General features: G+C 41.5%; 1 protein-coding gene across 3 annotated transcripts; it reads left to right on the forward strand.

The window, feature by feature from the left end:
* Nucleotides 1–1,917: 1,917 nt before the first annotated feature.
* Nucleotides 1,918–18,912, forward strand: LOC135481780 (betaine--homocysteine S-methyltransferase 1-like). Of its 3 annotated transcripts, XM_064761483.1 has the most exons (8): nt 1,918–2,038; nt 3,438–3,628; nt 4,298–4,492; nt 10,578–10,689; nt 15,730–15,908; nt 16,741–16,822; nt 17,751–17,950; nt 18,425–18,531. In XM_064761483.1, exons 1-7 carry the CDS (start codon nt 2,035–2,037, stop codon nt 17,900–17,902), a joined length of 915 nt encoding a protein of 304 aa, XP_064617553.1. In that variant the 5' UTR covers nt 1,918–2,034; the 3' UTR covers nt 17,903–17,950; nt 18,425–18,531. The 3 variants fall into 3 exon arrangements, with proteins under 3 accessions (XP_064617553.1, XP_064617550.1, XP_064617551.1); XM_064761480.1 differs by lacking the exon at nt 17,751–17,950 and having other exon boundaries at nt 18,425–18,912; XM_064761481.1 differs by lacking the exon at nt 18,425–18,531 and having other exon boundaries at nt 17,751–18,352.
* Nucleotides 18,913–24,222: the final 5,310 nt, after the last annotated feature.

Raw genomic sequence — 24,222 nt, forward strand, 5'->3', positions numbered from 1 at the left:
TGTCATGGGCGTTAAGACCACCGCATACTACGACTGCTTTATAAAGAAGATCCTGCTGTATCCTTGACCTCTACGGATTGCGATCTCACTGATATATGTCAAAACACGTCATGATGATAAACTGACAAGAGTTTTGAAACCCAGTCATGATAACACTGAAGTCAGAAGGTTTACCGGAGTACTGAGAAAACTGTTACACGGTCAATAGATGCAATCCATACATTCGCTGTCTTATGTTCAGACTCAAGGTAGAGGTATTAAGTTTACCATGGCCAGCAAGGTCACAGACTCGATAAATATTCCACTTAAACTTTGCCTGACATGATTTCGTTACGAAAAATGCCACAGTGCAGCGTTGCGTACAAACAAACTAAGCACACCCCCTTGGCTATTGTCGCAACCTCGGCCAATTCTGCTTCCAGCTCTTGCAGATTTTGTACAGGAGATTCTTGTTAGTGCCTGTGTGTCATTGCCAAGAATAGCTCGAAATGTGTGCCTCATCTCTGTCGGTAGTGGTTTCCTCGTAGTGCCTCCCCTGTATTACCTCGCAATGCCTCCTCAGTGTCACTGATGGTTGCCTCGTAGTGCCTCCTCTTTATCACTGGTGGTTTATTCGTAGTGCTTCCACTGTCTCAGTGATGGTTTCCTCGTAGTGCCACCTCATCGTCACTGGTTGTTTTCTCGTAGTGCCTCCTATTTGTCACTGGTAGTTTCCTCGTAGCGCCTCCTCTGTGTCACTGGTAGTTTCCTCGTAGTGTCTATTGTCAGTGATAGTTTCCTAATAGTTCCTTCTCTCTCGAGCTTTGGCTTTTTAAGTTCATTTTCTTATTTTGTGAATATTTTTTTGTTTGGTGGGGTTGGTGGGGGGGGGGGGGTGCGAAATCAAACTGTTAAAGCACTGGAGATGGGTCACATAACCCGCTATTGTAAGCCAGCTAGACAGTGTGCTAAAAGGATCTAGTCAATTTTTTTCATTGCCTGCTTACGATAGTGGGTTAGATTACGCCTTAGCCGACTAGCAGACATTAGACGGTTACCGAAGTTTTGTGAAACGGGCGACTGGCATCGGGAATTCTTAGTTTATAAGCGGAGAATCAATGTAAAAGACTCCTGCACTGGCAGTATTTATTTATTTGATATGTGTTTTACGCCGCACTTAAGAATATTTCACTTATACCAGCATTATGGTGGGAGAAAATCGGGCAGAAAACGCCCAACAACGTGCGGGTGGTCGTGAGTTAACCCCGGGCCCTGCCAAAAATAAATAAATCTCAGTACAGTAATACGGAAGCCTATTGGTGCCACAGTCAATAAAAAATGTATCCAGCAAATTCGTTAAAACGGATAAATATTCCGTTTTAGCGAATTACTATGTTATACAGTTTACTACTGTTATAGCGCAGTAGCAAACCGGATTACTATTCCGCTTGAATGGATTACTTTTTATTTTAATGGATTACTGTTACTGATTGCTATTCTTTATAACGACAACATGTTCAATTGCATGAGGTAAAGAAAACCTTTAAACAATATTTAAAGAAATAGTGCATAAAGATGTACTATTCGGATATTCTGTTGTTCCTCACTCATGTCCATGACATTTAATGACATTTAATTATTATTGTCCATGACAATAATATCGTTTTAACGGGTAATAAGATCGCGTTATCGCGATAAAACGCAAAAGTAGTCACTTTTAATGAATTGGTTGGACGCATTTTTTTATTTATCGTGGCACCATAGGCTTCCGCATGCCTCATCTTCTGTGTGAGCCAGACATTCTGTTTATAGAATTTTGATTGTAGTTTTAAAAAAACATGATTGTGGCTTAAAAAAAACCCAGTGACACAAAAGCCTATGACGTGAGCCTCTAGTCACATGACCTAAACTATATAACTGCAACTAGCCCTAGTTACGCATAAGGCTATACGCCATGTGTGACTTGGGACGAACATATATCATTTGCTGATAGTGAGGTGACTACAGGCTTAAGACACACCAAATTTACCGTTATTTGGTCATTTATAAGAAGACATGGGTGAGTTGTCTTTCTTGTCTTTGTAGTCTCCGTGGAAGACGGGAGTAAAAATAAGCCCATGAGACCGAACAGGGTCATGCATAGCACTTGCTATCAGACTGACATATAAAAAGCGAGGTCGGCGCAATCTCGTGATATCGTGCCATACACGTACCGACAGATAGGTCGCCACTTGCATATATAAAGGAATGTTGTGAAGTCTCCCTCATTATTGATCAGTGACAAATCTTTCTCGTGATAATTTCTGTTAATCACTAAGTTACTCAATCACTAAGTTACTATATCCTGAGCTCCTAAGACCACAAAAGGGTTCTAAATGTAGATCGATCTGAAACTAACTTGTTCTAGCACTGATGTTGGGTGCAGTAGTGGTATATCTCTTACATGCTTTGGCTATTCTTACATTAAAAAGGAAGTTTTGTTTTTGCCTGTGTTATTTTTAAGCAATAATCCATACAGTTTTGATACTGATGCGCAACTGGATCCGGATTCAGAATTTTTTTTTACCATTGTCTATTGTACAAAATGTCGGTAACGAAAAAAAGTTATAAACAGATTTGGGTCAGATCTGGTACACAGCTTGGTCAATGGCCAATCGATAATTCATTTTATTTTGGTGGTTATGCGGATGTGGATTCAGATTAAAGAAGTCGTTTTAACTATTCTTTACCATTGTCAGATGCTGCGGAAAACGTCATAGACAATCTGAATAAAACCTTGTGTACTAATCTCAGAAAAAGTATGTGTTCATTTTAATAGGAAGTCTTTTGTCTGAGTGGTGCTTGAATGTATTCTGTTAATGGAGAATTTTGTTATTCTAACATAATACTGCGTTATATTCAGCATAATATCCTGTTAGTCAAGTAGAATCCTTATGTACATTAACAGAATATTTCCGCTGCATTTAACAGAATAATCTGCGGCAATAACAGAGTGCATTTTAGCATTATTCAAACAACAGTCTTTCTGTTAAAATCAACAGATTGATTTTTTGAATGTAACAGTTAGGTACTGATCGGTATCTGGATCCGGATACACGGATTTTCTGAACGATTCTTTACTATTGTCAGATGTCGTAAAGAAGCTATGCATGTTTTCACATGGAGCAACACTGAAGTCCGGCTTTCGTGACAGGAGGGTTTTGCTCTTTCATTAATCCAGCACGGTTCTCTCTACAATGAACATGAAGCACTGATTTTCTCACTGAAAAGTTTCTGAAATTCTTGTACGCACATTCTGTTTGTTAAATCTGCCTGTCTAAGCAATGCAAACAACGTCCAATATCTTCCTGGAATTAAGCAGACTAGACGTGTAGCTCGAAGTCTACCAATTTTGCTACCGTAAAGCTTGTACATGCATTGAATAGATACATATTTATGGACTCTGTGGCTTAAAACAGGTCTGTTGGACAAATTGTCAAAGGGAGAGAACTTGGTCGTCGCTGAAGGATACCTGTTCGAGTTCGAGCGACGTTGTAGACTGAAGGCAGGTGCTTTTGTTCCGGACGTGTCCGTACACCGTCCAGACCTCGTGAAGTCTCTGTATGAGGAGTTTGTGTACGCCGGAAGTGATGTCGTTCTAGCATTCACTGTGAGTAAACATGGGCTTAAAATCTTCCATTCCTTTTCTAGACCGACTTATTTACACGGAACATTAATTCATGGGAATTAAAGTTCAAAATGGGTTGCATGTACATACACATCGTCATACAGATGACTCAAATGTTATGACTTTCATCATTACTTTAAATGTTGAAAAGTAATAAAGTATGAATTCTTTTCTGAAACTTTTTGAACATCTTAACCTTGGCAGATCGGGACCTAAATACGGATCCAGTAAATTTTCAGGCGATTCTTCGCTGTTCTAAAATGTGTGTCAGCAGTTAACACTGTGGAAAAAGTTATGGACGGATGTCGCGTTATAGTCCATCCTTAAAACTTCCAATTTAATACATCTCATGATTTTTGAATAAATGTACAAGGCGAGAGATTTTGTAAATACGACGGATCAAGCCTAATTTAGTACAGAAACACAGAAGTCATTAATGTGTGGGTTTAACTATGAGAATCGAGTCCTAAGAACTTAGCAGTTTTGCTTCTCAGAGATGTTTTGAATATTAATGAAGGCTTCAGTCAAAAAGCAGGCATGCATAGGCCTAACTCCATCTACATGTTCAAGTTGACAACTCGTAGTTCTTCTTACATTTTCAAGAACCATATTCCCTTTAAAACAACTATATTCCAACGTATCTACTTTCAGTATTATGCTCATAGAGAAAAGCTGCGTTTAGTTGGAAAGGAAAATGACCTGGAAAAAATAAACAGAACAGCTTTGACGCTGGCGCGTGAAGTGGCAGACGACACCGGAACGTTGATGGCGGGAAACATCTGCAACACGACTGTGTATGACAGATCCATTCCGGAAACAGTCGCACAAGCTGCGAATATCTTCAAGGTGAGCTTAGTATTTACTAGGGCGAATGCGTTACGTTCAACTTTTTTCGACTACAAATTACTCCCCACGTCCATTGTCCAGCATGCCACTTGTTTTTGAATAATTATAACTTCACCCCCGGAGGCAATGAATTATTGGTGTCGAAACAAGACTCATGAAGTTTAACATTAGAAAAAGTATTCTAACTGCATTTTCGTTGCAATATTATGGGCGTCCAACATGTCAGTGTGTAGAGCTTGGATTGTTACGTATCATTAAAGAAAGGCAAAGGACCTGGTACGGAAAGACGGAGAATCGGTCCCAGAGAGGTACGAGAAGAAAGTGCCAATTTCAAAATCACCATAATTCTCTGAATTTCCGAATCAGAAGTATAAAACTTGGTCAAGGTGCCCATAAAATTTATGTAACCCTAGAACAGATGGTTGCTTGGCAATAACCCGCCAAATATGTGTTATGGATATGTCGATGTGCATGATCTAGATCCACAGTTTCATTGTGACCCAAGCGCACTCGATGTAGTGGCGAGTACACGAGTCAATTAAAGTCGTATGTGTTGCAGTATTCGGTCGTCGGTTGTATGTCATTATGCTAAGCCCGCAGACTTAAACATGGTGTCAGAAGTGAAGTGACTGATTGTAGCACATGGCAGAAATTTATCGCAGCTCACAGGACCGAGCTATTTGGCATTGTTATTGAATTTCATGCGATCGCCCTGTAACGCTGTTTACAGTGGATTCCGCCATATTGGGTTTCGACATCAGAAGTTTCCTTGATGAACTTTTCGCTTGACATACGACGTGTATTTGTCATTTTGGTGAAAGAAAGAATATTACCAATAAGACTTTGACAACTTTTACGATGAATTCAAGCATTTACAGACTCTGTGAATTACAATTTACGCGTGAAAGGACCATCGAGGAAATGGCTACGTATCAGATACCAGCGCCACAGCCGATGTCTGTGAAAGGCGATGTCTCGGACAACTGGAAGAATTTTAGAACATCGTGGGACTATTATGCCAAAGCTGCCGAACTCACTGAGAAGGATGAATCAGTTCAAGCCGCAATTCTATGCAGTGTGATGGGTATGGAATGCGTAAAAGTGATGGAACAGTTTTGTGACATTGTCAAATGAAGATAAACAAGTGCCAGGTCGTATTCTAAAGGCACTTGGAGATCATTTTATGCCACAGAAACATTTACTGTTCGAACGAGTGAAATTTGGTTATGCAAATCAGACTGATCAAGAGTCCGTTGATCAATATGTGGTTAGACTGAGATAGTTAGCGGAAACCTGTGAATTTGAGACATTGTGTGAAAGTTTGATTAGAGACCGGTTAGTGATGGGTACTCATGATAGCTCAACTAGAGATAGATTACTTCGAGAACGGCCAGTTCCAGACTTAAATCGTTGCATTGAGGCTTTACGTGCATGTGAATTGTCAAAAGCTCACAAAGAACAACTACGCAGTGCAACAACAACTGTTAGTGATCCACAAAGTATGGTACATGCAACATCTAAGCAACCCAGAAAGGAGAGAACTCGGAACAAAAAACCAGATCACAAGACACACACGAAGAACACAAACTCATCAGGTTCAAACAAGCACACAGCACACATTGTTTGCCGCTATTGTGGTCAAAATCATGTCAAAGGCAAAGATAATTGCCCAGCTTCTGGCAAGACCTGTGAGAAATGTGGAAAATTGCACCATTTTTCTTCTGTTTGCAAGTTAAAGACCTACTCAAGGAAGAAATTGCATCAAGCTAGTGCTCACTATGATGAGGCAGACACTGATTCTGACGATCTGTTGTTAGCTATACAGAGTATAGGTGCAGTCACAGATGTGACCGATATGAACAGACACTCAGGTTTCATGGTTCCAATGACATTTCACACAGATTACCCATGCACAATGAAAGTTCAGCTAGATTCAGGTGCCACATGTAGTGCTATGTCACACCAAGATTTGCTGAAAATTGTGCATCACCGCAAAGTAAAATTAGACAAGCCAAAAGGCAAAATTAAGTTGCATGATGGTAGTACGATAACACCACTAGGAACATACAAATTATGCATAAGTCTCAATGGCAGACCAAAGCGTAACATTACATTTGACATTATTGCTAATGCTCCTTGGCCTATCATAGATGGAATGACATGTGTACAGAATGGATGGATACATTTGTGTATTGATAAAGCAGTCAATATGAATCAAAAAGCCAGTACACACACACCCCTCACAAAGGATGAAATTTTCCAATCTTTTGATGATGTATTCACTGGATTAGGTTGCCTACCAGGTGAATATCACATTGAAACAGATCCGACAGTACATCCAGTACAACATGCACCTCGACGCATCCCAGTACATCTCAAAATGCCCTTGAAAAATAAAATAGATGAAATGGAAAGGCAGGGTATAATCACAAAGGTTTCAACTCCAACTGATTGGATAAGCAGTTTAGTCGCAGTCCACAAGCCAGATAAACTGAGAATGTGCATAGATCCTAGAGACTTGAACAAAGCAATAAAGAGACCGAAGTACCAAATGCCAACAGTAGATGAGATATTGCCAAAGCTCTCTAAAGCGAAAGTTTTCACTTTTCTTGATGCTAAAGATGGCTTCTTTCAGGTGAAACTAGATGAAGAAAGACACCTTTTGGAAGATATAGGTACCTGAGAATGCCTCAAGGTATAAGTAGTGCTCCAGAAAAGTTTCAGCGTAGACAGATTGAAGCTCTGAATGGTCTCGATGGCGTTGATGTTGTTGTAGACGACATACTATGCTATGGATGTGGGGATAGTGTTGAAAGAGCAAATCAGGATCTTGATAGAAATCTCATAAAACTTCTACAAAGAGCTCGGGAACAGAATCTGAAGTTTAATAGGAAGAAGTTCAGACTCAGACAGGAAGAACTACCATACATGGGTCAAGTGTTGACCAGTGAGGGATTAAAGCCTGATCCGTCAAAAATATCAGCAATTTTGAAGATGCCAGCCCCAGAGGACAAAAAAGCAGTTCAGCGCCTGCTAGGTTGTGTGAACTATTTGTCGAGATTCCTGCCTAGATTATCTGATGTGTGTGAACCACTCCGAAGACTTACAAAGAAGCAAGCAATCTTTGTTTGGGAGTCGGAACAATCAAATGCATTTGTAAAAGTAAAAGAACTGATTAGCTCTGCACCACTGCTTAGATATTATGATGTGAACAGTGAAGCTACTATTCAGTGTGATGCATCAGAAACAGGACTAGGTGCTACATTGTTACAGAATGGACAGCCTGTAGCATTCGCCTCCAGATCCCTTACCCCTGCTGAACGTCGCTATGCACAAATAGAGAAGGAGTGCTTGGCGATACTGTTTGCATGTGTACGATTCGATCAGTATCTGCATGGACGTGATCTGATATCAGTGCAGTCAGACCACAAGCCACTGGTCTCAATATTTCTGAAACCAATTCATTCAGCGCCCAAGAGATTGCAGCGCATGTTGCTACGACTGCAAAAGTACAACTTGTAGGTGAAGTACTTACCTGGCACACAGATGTACATTGCAGATATGCTGAGCAGAGCTCACGAATCATGCAATTATTCCACTGGAAAGGATATACCAGATTTTCAGATCTTTCACATGAAACAGGAGAAACAGTTATTTGATGACGTCACAAGCATCAACCAACTTGATCATATGAGATTGTCAGCCGACACTCATCAGCAGATCAAGTCCTGCACTAACTCGGATGCAACATTACAGACTCTCATGACTACAGTCATGACAGGATGACCAGAATCTCGAGATGAGGTACCAGTTTCAATTCGGGAATACTGGAATTTCCGTGATGAACTTACAGCTCAGGATAGTGTTTTGTACAAAGGTATGAAAGTTATTGTACCTACAGCCATGAAGGCACAGATGATCGCTCGAGTACACTCAAGCCACTTAGGTCCAGATGCCTGTATTCGTAGAGCGAGAGATGTTTTGTACTGGCCAGGAATGGCAGGAGAAATTAAGGATAAAGTGAAATCGTGTACAGTATGCTGTGACTTTCTAGCCAAGCAGGCTAAAGAGCCACTGATGACTCACAAAATACCGTCTCTACCTTGGTCTAAGGTTGGTCAAGATCTATTCAGTCTTTATGGAGAAAACTATCTTGTGACAGTTGACTACTGTAGTGATTATTTTGAGTTGGATCAGCTTCAGGATACAACAGCAGCATCAGTCATCTGCGCTACCAAAGTTCACTTCTCAAGGCATGGTATTGCAGACATGGTCACAGACAACGGACCGCAGTATATTAGTACTGAGTTTCAGGACTTTTTACGTCAGTGGGAATTCAAACACTCCACCAGTTCCCCCCACCGCAGTCAAAGCAATGGTAAGGCTGAATCAGCTGTGAAGATAGCGAAGAAACTTGTGAAGAAGTGTAAACGGGACAATCAGGATTTACAGCTAGCACTACTGGAATGGAGAAACACGCCTGGCGAAGATGGTTACAGTCCAGTTCAGAAGCTCATGTCGCGTAGAACTAGGTCAATTGTTCCAACAGCTGAAGGACTACTATCGCCACAAGTTGTCACAGGTGTTGATGGCAGTATACAGTTGAAACGACAGAAAGCTAAAGCGTCATATGATGGACATGCTAAATCTCTTCCAGAACTCCAGATTGGAGACCCTGTTCGATTACAGCCAATCAACTCTAAGGGTCCCTGGGAAAAAGGCTCTTGTGTCGCTAAGATTGGAAACCGTTCGTACATAGTGGAATCCGAACATGGAAACTTGTTTAGACGTAACAGGAAGTTCATACGTTATGATCAGAGTGGATGTCCACAGCCAGATTCAAGTCTGTTGGAAGTGCCTTCGGATTTGCCAGATGCAGAAATAACTAACAGCCAGGATTCAAATGTGGTCAGCCAGCGAGAAAACCCTCGTGCATCAGTACAACCAAGTGTACCACGTGACAGTTCCACAAGAACCAGGAGTGGGCGTCAGTGTGTTCTACCGGTGAAATACCAGGACTTTGTAATGTGATTTGACAATCTGAATCAGACAGTTAACCTTGGCTGCATGAAGCTATATTTTTTGGTTTAAAATTGAGTTGAAGTTACATGTAAGGCTTCATGTTTATTGTCAATGACTTTAAGGCAAGGTTTGCTTATTGATATGCGAACAGTTTATTTGTTTATCACATGGACAGTGATTTATTTGATGATCATTGCAACTTAAAGCAAAACACAAAGATTTATGAGTTAATTTGAACTTTTCTTTAGGAAAAGGGAGATGTTATGGATATGTCGATGTGCATGATCTAGATCCACAGTTTCATTGTGACCCAAGCGCACTCGATGTAGTGGCGAGTACACGAGTCAGTTAAAGTCGTATGTGTTGCAGTATTCGGTCGTCGGTTGTATGTCATTATGCTAAGCCCGCAGACCTAAACAATATGCACTCTCGATATACAGTTTTTTGTTCACAAACAAGGCACTGTGTTTTTAGTTCACTGTATGAAGATCGACGATAACCAGAAAAAATATTTTTACTGAAATTTTCATGCATGTATTTCTGCATACTGTCAAAGTTTATATGCAAAACATTTTTTTCATATCATGGCAAGCTTAAAATCCGTATGTCTGCAATAGTCTGCCAGGCATCCTACATGGCACAGTTTACTAACATCGTTACTATGGAAAATACGTAACTCTTGGAAACGGTTATGCTCTACAGCAATTACACAAACCAGATAAGACATTTCGCATGCCGATTTTTTTTATTCTTGTCAGTTGATAATTTTCGGTGGATTGCGTAATTAATAATAAGTCTACTTGTATGAAATCCGTAAGGAGATCGTTACGTGAGCGGTGGTTTCGAAAATATTTATTTATTTATTTATTTATTTGATTGGAGTTTTACGCCGTACTCAAGAATATTTCACTTATATGACGGCGGCCAGCATTATGGTGGGAGGAAACTGGGCAGATCCACGACAATGCGCAGGTTGCTGACAGATCTTTCCACGTACGGCCGGAGAGTTTCGGCAATAAAGTAGTGAACTTATCAATATATACGTTTGAAATGACATTTCCAGGAACAAGTGGAGTGGGCAGCACAGGAGAAAGCTGATTTCATTGTCGGAGAGACGTTTGGGACGCTTGGAGAAGCAATGCTTGCCCTGGAGGCCATTAAAAAATATGGAAACGGTAAGATTACTGACGAATATACAATAGTGAATTTGCCACCAACATTTATTTGTTTATTTCAAATGAGGCTATAAACTGCATGTATATCTGCAAACTAAACATTTGAAACGTTCAAAGAAAGATCATGAAAATAAATTAGTCACCATCAGTCATCGGTCTGATATCAATAAGGACATGTTACACAATGATTGACGTTCACAAGAATTCCGTTAACAGATGAACACGAAACGTTAGATAGAAATATCCCGTGGGATCTCATCGATGCCCAAAACTACAAACAATCTCCGCACAGATCATTTATCCTGACCTCGAATTTATTTTCTCAACTCCCCGAGCCCTGCCCTATTTTCTTCCGCCATAATGCTGGCCACCGTCGTATAAGTAAAATATTCTTGAGAGAAAAAAAATCAATAAAATAAATACGTATTTTCTTACCTCCATTTTACACACTGCTTTCCATCTACAAACACTACTAAGTCCATTTTACTGACCATCAAACCCTTTAAGATTCAGTTGTATTGATTTTCAATTTCAATCCCAACTCACTCAACCGGCGTTGAGCACTTGGCTCCTAATCTCTACCCTATCTTGGACCGGCCCGGATAGCACAGTTGGTAGAGCGTCCACTTCAGGACCGGTAGATCCAGGATCAATCCTTGATCGAGTCACACCTACCTCTTTAAAAGAGGAAGTTGTATCTTCCTCGCTTGGCGTTCAGCATGAAGGGGATAGTGCAACGACTGGTTGACCCGTATCAGTATAATGGCTCGGGCGGGGCGGCTTACTTGCCTTCGGTAAGTCGTCTCAGTGAAGCAGCACTAAATAAAAGAGCGGTGGAAATCCGTCCTGCAACAAGGAGGCACATTACACGTACATTCACCCTAATGATTCCTTCGTCGTCATATGACTGAAAAATTGTTGAGTACGACGTTAAACCCCAAGCACTCGCTCACTCACTCTACCCTGTCTTTCAAAAACGTCTTTTTTCACATCTTTTTCCCAGCACCACGATTACCAGGTGTTCACCTACACAGTATATAAGTTTTGTGAATTTTTCACATTTATAGAACACTATGTTTGGTTATATATAAATATATATGTAAACCAATTAATGGTGGTTATCTTACATGTACAGAAAAGACGTAACTCTATAAAGTGTGTTGAGTGTGTTTGATATCCAAGTGGATAATTAATTTAATGTGAAAATAAATAAATTGATATTATGTCCTATTCCGTGAACTGAAAATGGTAAAAATCTTTCTTCACTTATTTCTCATTTCAATCCTTTGTTAAGTCTTTATACACCTAACAGCTCAAGGGACAGTTAAGTGAACTTTGTTTTAAAATATAACAACCTCAAGGAGCGGTTAACTGAAAAGGAAACTGTCCTGAATTCTCCAGTCCAGTTCTCTTATCGGGTCTAATGGTAGCGTTAAGAAACAGTTCGCGTGTCTTTACAAGAGGAACAACTTCACGGCGTTACACATCTATGCTCATGCCTACCGACTCAGGAACACCTCATCTGTAACTATGTCACATAACTTCACGGTGTTCTATGCTCAGGCCTACCGACTAAGGAACACCTCACCTGTAACTATGTAAGCCTACTTCACGGTGTTCTGTGCTTAGGCCTACCGACTCAGGAACACTTCACGTGTAACTAAACTAGTGCTCAAAAGAAAGCATACAGCTGTTTGATCAGACATCAAATAAAAACGGAAAGAAATATATTTGAAATTATTTTTAGTTCTATAAGAATATTCCATTTCACCTGAAACGTCCATACATACAGTTCATTAAATGGTGAAGGTTTGGTTTGATGGTCAGTCAAAGACATGTGGTGTCAACAGAACGTTTACACATTTGCAAAATTCAAATGAAGCATTTTTCCCTCTGGAAATGTCTTTCAAATCATGCTCAGTAGCGAGTGTGGCCTCCATTGGCATTGATGCAGGCCACAACACGTCGCCGCATTGATGACGTCAGGCGTCGAATGACGTTAGGTGTGATTCGTTGCCATTCTTGTTGGAGACACTCTTCCAGCTGTTGAACGGTCACAGGTGGCACTGGCAGTCTTTTTGACTTGTCTGCCCAGGTGGTCCCACAAGTGCTCAATTGGACTGAGGTCGGGTGAACATGCCGGCCATGGTAAGAGATCGATGTTGGCGTTCTGTAGAAAGTTGTTCGTCAATCTTGCAGTATGAGGTCTTGCATTATCATGCTGGTACAAAATTCCTCTTTGCTGTTGGTGGATGAATGGCACTACAACCGGTCGTAAAACTTCATCCGTGTATCTGCGAGCATTGAGGTTCCCATGAATCACCACCAGTCTCGTCTTCAGATCGCCGCAGATGCCTCCCCACACCATCACACTACCACCTCCAAACGCTCGAACTTGCTGAACGCAATTTGACACCAACCGTTCTCCTACACGCCTGTATACCCTAGCCCGACCATCATTTTTGTACACGCAAAACCTGCTCTCGTCGGAGAACATTACCCGTGCCCATTCACGCCTCTGCCAGCGTAGAACGCACCTGGCCCATATCAGCCGACGACGTTGATTTTGAGGCGTCGGATAAACTCCACAATACGGTCGACGTGCCCTAATACCGTGTTGACGTAGTCGACGGTAGACTGTGTGTCGACTAATCGGGTGCCCTAGTGCCGTCGCCGCCGTTGACGTTGCCGTTACGTTCCGATTGCGGAGGTGAATGGTCCGGATGTTATATTTTAAAACAAAGTTCACTTAACTGTCCCTTGAGCTGTTAGGTGTATAAAGACTTAACAAAGGATTGAAATGAGAAATAAGTGAAGAAAGATTTTTACCATTTTCAGTTCACGGAATAGGACATAATATCAATTTATTTATTTTCACATTAAATTAATTATCCACTTGGATATCAAACACACTCAACACACTTTATAGAGTTACGTCTTTTCTGTACATGTAAGATAACCACCATTAATTGGTTTACATATATATTTATATATAACCAAACATAGTGTTCTATAAATGTGAAAAATTCATAAAACTTATATACTGTGTAGGTGAACACCTGGTAATCGTGGTGCTGGGAAAAAGATGTGAAAAAAGACGTTTTTGAAAGACAGGGTAGAGTGAGTGAGCGAGTGCTTGGGGTTTAACGTCGTACTCAACAATTTTTCAGTCATATGACGACGAAGGAATCATTAGGGTGAATGTACGTGTAATGTGCCTCCTTGTTGCAGGACGGATTTCCACCGCTCTTTTATTTAGTGCTGCTTCACTGAGACGACTTACCGAAGGCAAGTAAGCCGCCCCGCCCGAGCCATTATACTGATACGGGTCAACCAGTCGTTGCACTATCCCCTTCATGCTGAACGCCAAGCGAGGAAGATACAACTGGACGCGTGGTCGACCGCTCCTAGGCCTGTCGGATGTAACGCCTGTCTGCCGGAGTCGCTGCATAAGTCTGACGATAGTTGCTCTTGTGCAACCAAAGGTTCTGGCAATGGCGGCGTTGGTCGCTCCTTGCTGGGCCATGCCGACAGCTCTCTCTCGTTCAACTTGGCTCAAACGTGGCATACCTCTGGTGTTTTTCTGACGACCTAACGTTTCCCGTCGACTCATTTATACCGCCAAAATGCATGTTCATGTCGTGTTACACGTGGAAGGGCCATTTTTCGATTTTATGCTAAGTTTAGGCAAATCTTGCTTTGTTGAGCCAGTTTGTTCCCTGGATGGATCGGCGTTTACACGGGTAATTTTTATGTATTTGTTTTGGTGTATACTTTCTTTTGAGCACTAGTTTATGTAAGACAACTTCACGGTGTTCTATACTCAGGCCTACCGACTCAGGAACACTTGACCTGTAACTATGTAATATTTGATTTTATTTAAATGGTGTTTTATGTCGTACTCAAGAATATTTCACTTATACGGCGGCGGCCAGCACCATGGTGAGTGAAAAGCGGGCACAACCCGGGGGAAACACACGACCATCCGCAGGTTGCTAGCAGACCTTCCCACGTACGGCCGGAGAGGAAGCCAGCATGAACTGGACTTGAACTCACAGCAACCGTATTGGTGAGAGACTTGCGCCATTACAATATGTAAGACAACTTCACGGTGTTCTATGCTCAGGGATACCTACCCAGGAACACTTTACCTGTAACTATGTAAGGCAACTTCACGGTGTTCTCTGCTCAGGGATACCCACCCAAAAACACCTCAATTGTAACTATGTAAGGCAACTTCACGGTGTTCTATGCTCAGGGATATCCACTTAGGAACACTTCACCTGTAAATATGTAAGACAACTTCACGGTGTTCTATGCTCAGGGATATCCACTCAGGAACACTTCACCTGTAACTATGTAAGACAACTCCACGGGGTTGTATGCTCAGAGATAACCACTCGGGAACCCTTCACCTGTAACTGTGTAGGGCAACTGACGGTGTTCTATGCTCAGGGATATCCACTCAGAAAGGCTACACCTGTAATTATGTAAGGCAACTTCACGGTGTTCTATGCTCAGGGATACCCACCCAAGAACACCTCACGTGTAACTATGTAAGGCAACTTCACGGTGTTCTATGCTCAGGGATATCCACCTAGGAACACTTCACCTGTAACTATGTAAGACAACTTCACGGTGTTCTATGGTCAGGGATATCCACTCAGGAACACTTCACCCGTATCTATGTAAGACAACTTCACGGTGTTCTATGCTCAGGGATATCCACCCGGGAACGCCTCACCTGTAACTATGTAAGACAACTTCACGGTGTTCTGTGGTCTTGGACACACCTATATTCTATGTAAGAATTCTTGTCTTTGTTCTACCCTCATGTCCACGGGTTTTAAGGAATTCTTCCCCTGTAACTGTGGAAGACTATTAGACGACGTTTATCTCCAACTTATTTATGAAACACTGGATGGCCATATAGTTCCCACCCCGCTCCTTGAATAACTAAGGATAAATAATTTTGGGCTGTTTTTTAAAGGAAGACTTTACTTAATTATTTAAGAGAACGTGTTCTCCGTCTGTCCTCAGGATTGCCCGCAGTAATAACCCTGGTACCCCGGGCGGAGGACGTGACTGATGACGATGTGGACCTGGTGGAGGCCTGCCAGAGGCTGGAGGAGGAGGGGGCCGCTGTGGTGGGGCTGAACTGCTGTCGAGGACCAGAAACCATGCTGCCGACCCTGAGGAAAATCCGCCAGGCTTGTAAAGTGGGTAACTCACATCATGTTCGGCAGTAGACCATTTTGAAAGTATAAGGCATTTTATTATTGTAGATTCAATTGTTCAGTTATTACACGCATTTGCAGAATGTTACAGAAATCATATATCTCGTTCAACTGTATACCAGTGATTAATTGTTATGCAACGTCCCAGTTTATCTTAAGTGATCTATGTAATAAATGGGATTAACATCTAAAACCACAGACTCAAAAGTAAAGCTATACATCATGCCTTTACGTGGTCGTAAAACTGTCAAGATATGGGTACTACGAGCATTTTTACTACCGGGGGAAAGCATAGAATAACTCGAGGCTTATAAAAATCGAATTTTGTCGAAAAAATTGTTCTGTTAAATTTCGATTCGAGTCAATAAGCAAAAAAATGTCAGCTCACACAGTAGCCTAACAATGGCCTCTGCTCATTATTTGTAGCCAGCCATCTCTATACAGTCTACATTTTATTGTGTTAATACATAAGATCGCTTGTACGGATTGAAAAGCCGTTTAATTATTTATAAGTCTTTGCCAGGTTTTGCTGTTTGTCCTTCAACGCCTATACCCTATCTCCGTCCCACAAGGGACATAACCCGATGCCTCGCTGGCTCAGAGGCACTGACGCGCCACGATTATCAGGCCCTTGACATCGCGTGTTCGAATCTAGCCATGGCTGTATCATCTGCGACCTTCAGCCAGGAGTTTTATTAAGTATAACTGGCGATGGACAGTTACTTACTGAGGGCACTCGGGTTCCTCCACCCATACATCCAACGGTCGTTATGTACGATGTACAGAAAAACATCGTTTCTGCTCTCTTTCTTAGGGTCCGATTGCTGCCCTACCGGTCGTTTACCGTACTCGCCCCAGTCACCCTACCATGCAGTCACTGGTCGATCCAGACACTGGTTAGTATACACATGTATAGTGGTACAGAATTATTGTGGTATCACGTTAATGCCAATGGTAATGTGCATGCTAGTCGAAATCAGTTCAAAACACAAATTACATGGTACGTTATATGTTCCATAGGGTTAGTTTGGATTTAAATTTCACTGGAGTAATGGGCTCTATATCTCATGTAAGTAGTTTGGTTCTATCTTACAGCCGTATACTTAGCTATTGGCTGTATATCTTAGCTAATTGGCTGTATATCTCATATGAGTAACTTTGCCGTATAACTTAGCAACTCATGGGAGTAGCGTGGCTCTTTGTAATAGAATTAACTTGGCTGTATATATCTTGTAGAAGTAGCTAGGCTTCATATCTTATAGGAGTATCTGGGGTCAGTATCTCTTATTTTATAAGCGTGGTTTGGCTCTTTATCTCGTAAGGATTAAACTCACAACTGTAAGAAACAGTCAGACTGTCAAATGCGCGTTAATGCTTCAAGCCTTCAAATCAACAGATTCAACGTGAATAATAATTTGCAGTGGAATGGCTAATGATGACGTTATTAGTCCACGATGAGTCTCTGATCCCTGGTCTCCGAGGACAGACTGACTGCCCAGCAAGAGATGAAAACGTGATGAAGAGCTTATCCAATCTTAAAGTAAAATGTTTGGCCAAGCCCAGCTGAGCAGACAAGTCTTTGAGTCAGTTTACCGCAGATTAATATATTGCGAATCAATGCACACGTAGTGTATAAAGAAAGCTGATGCAACAAAGCCTGATGTTACCATAAATATTTTCATATAACGGATCGGTGCCCCAGTTTTTCAAATTTGGATTTCTATTTTTCAACGATCATTTACACACCAGTATACCGTGAATATGGTGTTTGAGATAAATTTAGATGGTTTGGCAATAATATTATAGTGTTCGGTTTTTGAACAGATAAGAAAAATAAGGACATCCGTAATGTAGAAAAATCTCTACTGCCTTCTTTGAACCGAGGAGCCCAGTTTTGGGGATGTTCGGCTTCTTCTTCCTCTAATGACGTTTCTGCAAGTATTCAGCTCCCGACATTTTGTGTCCAAGACAATTGAAAAGGAATTTATCCAACACGAGTTTCCTTGTTCTTGCACCTTGCTCAGGTATTAAAACCATTTCGATTAAATGAGTTCAAGATGTCAGAGAGTTATTACTGTCAAGGTGCAAGTCAACAGACAAAACGTAGCTGATCTGGAAGTGAAAGTTATGGGTACATATGCCTATAGAAATCACGAGAGATTAGTTCGCCTAGGAAGAAAATTGATGTACAAACTAGATCGGATTTGTTCGAAAGTGTTATTAACTAATACTTGTATTAAGTAACTTTTTTATATTTAAATTATAGCCAAATTCAGGGACTAATTCAGTTGTCCAAAGTCAAAGTATAAGAGCAGCAGACTAATGATTCATATATAACATACTCTTATGCAATTATTTTTGAGCTAAGTTCTAAATTAAAGACTTACCTTAAATTTAAATATGGTATTAAGTGTTAAAACAGTTTTGATCAACTGGGCCTTGATTGATGGCAGAGCTCATAGTCAAGAGGTCATTTTCTACTTATCGTCTGCTTTCAGGCTCCAAGGTGTTTCCAATAGACTTGCCTGCTCTGGCATGCAGCCGACGGGAAGTGGCAGAGTTCGCGAGGGCTGCACAGGAGATCGGCATCCAATATGTTGGCCTGTGTTGCGGCAATGCCTCTCATTACATTCGGGTCGTGGCAGAGGTGTTAGGGAAATCCCCAGCTGCTAGCCAGTACTCTCCCGATATGAGTCAACATTACACTTTCGGATCAGATCCACAATTCTTGAGAAAAGCAATTTCTGAGAATATCAACAAACGCCTTACCAAAAAACTTGATGGATCGGTTTAAGTATTTACAAAACTTATTCATTTCAACTGGTTTACATTAATATGTTTATCTACATAACACGGTAACGTAGATCAAAGGGATACCGCCCTTTAATTTTATAGATCTGTTTGTACGACACACCATTTCTTAACACAAACATAAACAATTATAATTAACATGCATGTAAACTGACGGGCAAAATAAACTTTACAAAGAGCTCAAATCAATTTATTTTGCCAAAGCAAAAGAAAGGATGACTCAAGTTTAATATATTGAAAAGACCAGTGACTTTAGATATTGAAAGTCTTGAGTAAGAACGGACAAAGCAGCCCTCAAATCATTTTACAAGTGAACAAACAGAACAGGGGTTGAAAAATAGTCATTCCATGTTAATTAACAATGGGCAGAGTATATAAAAAGTTGACTATTTTTAAAATCAGTCAGTGTCAAAACCAATCAATATTGCGTGTGGCCACCCCTTGCTTCAATGCATGCACAACTCTCCGACGCATAGAAAAAGTCAGACGTGTGATGAGATGACGTGGGATTCCCATGGTTTCCCAAAGGTGTTCTATGGGGGACATATCTGGGGAAAGTGTGGGCTACGGCAAGACGCTGACGTCTTTGGCGTCCAGGACATTCTGCACAACTCGAGCTGTATGGGGTCTGGCGTTTTCATGCTGGTAGGACACCACGTGGCTGCTGTTGAAAGAATGGTAGAAGAACAGGACGTAGAATTTCATCCACGTACCGTTGAGCTGTTAGGTTCCCGTAGCTGATGACTAGTGGTGTCCGTTCCTTTCCACAAATCTCACCCCACACCATCACCCTGCCACCACCAAACGGTACCACCTCCTGGACGCATGATACAGCCGTTCGTTCGCCTCTTCGACGGTAAACTCGAAGTGTCGAACAACTGCCCTATGAATGGTCGATAGGCCCTAATTCCGTGAGCCATGAGTCTTCTGGACACGGTCTGCCGAATGACCCGGTGACCTAAGGCATTGATTGACGATGACGTCACTGTCGGGAAGCGGTCTCTCAGGTTTAAGGTGTGCAGGTACCCGCCTTCTCTGGCGTAGTTGCCCTAGGCCTGCCTGTTTTTGGCCTGTCCGATGTCTTCCCTGTCTGTCTGTAACGTTGCATTAAGTTTGACTTAGTTACACGAGAGCAGCCGAAGGTCCTTGCAATATGGGCATGGGTGGCTCCCATGGATAACATACCCAGTTTTATATGTACTCCAAACATCTACAACTTTCATGAAATATCCTGTGGTAAATCATATAATGAAATGCAAGGAAACAGCCCACGTTTATTTCACATTATTATCAGAAGAAAATACACAGATTATTTATTTATTTGATTGGTGTTTTACGCCTTACTCAAGAATATTTCACTTATATGACAGAGGCCAGCATTATTTTGGGTGGAAACCAGGGAGAGTCCCACGGTCATCCGCAGGTTGCAGACAGATCTTCCCACGTACGGCGGAAGAGGAAGCCAGCACGAATTGGACTTGAACTCGAAGCGACCGCATTGGTGAGGAGCGGTTGGGTCATTGGTTCTCAAAAGCTCGTTTTCAGTCGCTGGGACACAGAACCTTTGGGTTCACACCTATAGCCTGGACACGGAATTGATAAACTCATTCGCTTAAACTCAGGCCACGTGACTGGTGAGCTTAAACCTACGAAACGTGATTGCTACGAAAACTTGATTAACAAAACATATTTTGATTTTTGCTGTGATTGGTGTTTTACGCCGTACTCAAGAATATTTTTCAAGAGTTATACGAAGGCGGTCATTATTATGGTGGGAGGAAACTCGGGGGTAATTCATGTAGAAAGCGACACAACCGCTGTAAGGTGTCTGGCACACGATTTGCCTCCGAAGTGAAGAGTTAAGAAGCTCTGATTGGATAATACTGCCACACAGACATCATCGTTGACACACCATCAATGTCTGTTATGTTATTTTGTACTTAGTTAAAATATATTTCTTCATTTTATTTGATTGGTGTTTTACGCCGTACTCAAGAATATTTCACAGAAACTCAATCGGTTGCTTGAGTGTAGTTTGTACAATCCAAAATGCAGGGCATCTTCACGCACACTGTACACGTCACAGCGCGTGTTAACGGTTTACCGCCAAATTCTACCATTCAACAGCAAACTAATATAACTCTGTTTGTTAGCGACGAGGTTGATTCAGTTGGAACTTAACCTGCAACGAGGTAACAGTGCTGAAGTTGTATTTCAACTTTTGTGTGCAAATTTTCATTTGGCAATCAACCTATTATGTATCATGACCATTTAATCGTTCGAGCAGCAGCTGGTCTACTCAACTCCATTACAGGCATGACGTGGTGTCAACCGAACCTGACCATGGCGTACTAAACACCATTACTGATGACAGAGGCGAAAGAGCAGATCCTGCCAAATGGACTCTGAAACAACTGGGTTTCACCATTCCACACTCGGGATTTAGCAAAACCTAGTTTGTGGCTTTCTTTAAAGCAAACCGAAGAGGTTCGACTTGCCCGCCCGCCCAGTAGACGCCCGTCGTCGAAACGAGGGCAGCGGAGTCCAACAACAGCGCATGCACCACAAGTTTGGGTAGAGGCGACTTCTGAGTAGGGCCTCACCACGATGTCACAGAGCACTCTTGGCTCGAAAGGGTTTTGGGCGCACCAGCGTTGAGAGAAAGTGTCATGTGGCGGATGTTGTGAAGGAGTTACGGGAGTTACGGAGCACTATTTGTGGATATCAGAGCCGATACGTGCAGAGCCCTGTGGATTGTACATATGTCTTTGTGCCATAGTTTGATGGAGTCCGAGCGACAGAGAGAGTATTAGAATCGGTATATGCAAGTCATTTATATCCTGGCAGAGGAACCGATGACTCTATGACGTTTCATTCATCGGACAGTAAAATAAGATTCAATCATTTCCAATCCAGCCAGACAACTGGTAAGTCCATGGACTATCGTGGTGTTCCTTCGGATAGTATGCCTGATATGATAAAGATGTCTTTGGTGCTAAGAAAGAACATTGTACTAAAGAAAGATATCAACTTGGCCTCACTACTTATGTCCGGACTTGACCAACGTCGCGTGATGGTAACTAGCAACGATGAATCTTTCCGATGAAAAATGACCGTAGACTACAACGTAACTTGTCATTAGGAGAATTTATTCAGGCTTTCGCAATCTACAAAAGTATTGTGTGTGAAGCTTATCCATTCAGAATGAACGAACCAGGTTTGTATTTACGTCTTATTATCGAAATGGTCACGAAGTTTGTCGGTATACTACTTTTCACGAGTATCATTAAGCATTTTCAGCTAATGCTGCCTCACTGCTATGTTGTAATATTAACGTTGATTGGTCAGTAAGAGACAAGTTGTTCACAACATTATTTGCTGGTCTGGAAATTAATGCATGCGATACATGCAAAGGGATGTCCCATTTTTGTCCGCAAATTACAACTGAATCTGGGATGAATCCTCAAAATATACACATCAGGGATAAATCTACCACCGATGAGCACGACAGGGAAGAATATGGTTCCAGGGGGTGGAAATTTGCAATAATTTTAACGATAGGGGTTGCACAAGGCCAGACTGTAAGTTAGCCCATGTTTGTAGGAAGTGTACAGGGCCTCATTCAGCTAACGTCAGTCCTACAATGAGGCACAATGCAACAGAAAAAATTATAGAGAACAATAAGTCAAACACAAGAAGAACGTGACAATCAGTTTCCCCGGTAGCTACAACACCAATAAACGTAGTGCGTTTAGAGGAAGATCTTATTGACTATCCCGATCAAGAGTTAGTAAGGATTAAGATGTGGTTTTGACACTGGCGTCCATGACCCACCCTGGAAGTCTTTTGAGTGTAACCATTTGCAATCTGCTAGGCAAGATCAAGACAGAACCTCACTGTGAAATGAAGAAGTAAAGAAAGGTTATTTATTGGGACCATTCTGTACACCGCCTTTCATAAACTATAGAGTCAGTCCAGTAGGTAAAGCTGTAGGTAAATATTCAGGGAAGAAAAGGCTAATAGTTGATTTATCATCACCTCATAACAACACTGGATATGATAGCATTAACAGTCTCATTAATAAAAACGAATTTCCTCTGAAATGTGTCAAGATAGATGAAGCTATCGCAGCCATTATAGAACGAGGTGTTGGTGCTTGGTTGTGCAAAGCAGACGTAACAGATGCATTTAAACTGATTCCAACAGATCCGCCTATTTGGTATCTTTATTGTTATAAATGGGAAAGCCAGTATTATCACTTCGTTCGTCTTCCCTTTGGATCTAGATCGAGTCCCAAAACTTTCGGAACACTATCCCAGGCGCTATGTTATAGGATAGCTAGTAATAAATACAATACTGAATGTTTTTTTTCATCTTTTACATTATTTTTTAATCGTCGACATACCAGATAATACAGCAGAACGCACCCGGGTACTGTTATCACTGTTATTCAACGCATAAAGCATATCTACAGCTACACACAAAACATTCGGCCCCAGCAATGTCCTGGAATACATTGGTATCGAACTTTACATGGTGCAAATGCAATCAAGGTTCCCATTAGACAAAGTGTCATAGAGAGTTTTATATCTGAACGAGTTGTCACAAAACTAGACATGTTATGCTTACTATGACATCTGGATTTTGCCAGCAGAATCATTCCTGCCAATAGATCGTTTATTTCTTATCTACTAGATCTGGTGTCCAAGGTGCATGAACTTCATTACTGTGTGAATTTAACAGCAGTCGCTCCGAAAGATATGGCAATGTGGTTGGTGCTTCTTAAGCAATGGAACGGTAAAAGTATGTTTTTGAGAACAAAACTATAGCTAATCCTGAGTTATTTACAGACGCCGCATCGAAAGTAGGATTTGCTGGCTATTATCAAAGAAACTGGTTTCAGTCAAAGTGGGGCCAAAAAGAGGTTGTTACCATTTGGAACAGGTTTCTGTCGATGGTTTTATCCCGTCGTGGTAGCTGCCGTGCTTTGGGGACAAACGTGGGTACGAAAACCTTTATTATTCCACTGTGATAACATGGCTGCAGTTCACATCATAGAGAGAGAAAGATATAAATCGCCAGTAATTATAAGCTTAATGAGACGTCTCACATGGCGTCAGATAGTGAATAATTTTGTATTGTATGCAGGGTGTGAGAATGATATTGCACACTCTTTGTCTCGTTTTTAGATGAAGAGTTTTAGATTGTTAGCACAAGGGGCCCAGTCGATCGCAACATTGTGCCACCCCACTCAGAAGTGATACTGAACTAAACAACACTCTCCAGCATCTACTCGGTCATGCTGTTAAACCGAACACTTTAAGACTACCAGTCTGGGCTAAATACTCTTATCAGTTTTCTTGCTGTGAATGGTGTCACATGGTCACCAATCAATTTGACTACCTTATCAGTTAAGAGGCTCATGTTATTTGTCACTCACTGCTATCACAACCTGGGTTTAAAGGACACATATATCATCTCATAT

The sequence above is a fragment of the Liolophura sinensis genome, chromosome 1, assembly GCF_032854445.1.
Source record: "Liolophura sinensis isolate JHLJ2023 chromosome 1, CUHK_Ljap_v2, whole genome shotgun sequence".
Lineage (NCBI taxonomy): Eukaryota > Metazoa > Mollusca > Polyplacophora > Chitonida > Chitonidae > Liolophura > Liolophura sinensis.

Bases quoted from the DNA above. Each gene is read 5' to 3' on its own strand.
- LOC135481780 (XM_064761480.1), top strand. The intron at 3,629-4,297 runs GTGAGTAAACAT...ATCTACTTTCAG, and splicing joins ATGTCGTTCTAGCATTCACT to TATTATGCTCATAGAGAAAA. The intron at 4,493-10,577 runs GTGAGCTTAGTA...TGACATTTCCAG, and splicing joins AAGCTGCGAATATCTTCAAG to GAACAAGTGGAGTGGGCAGC.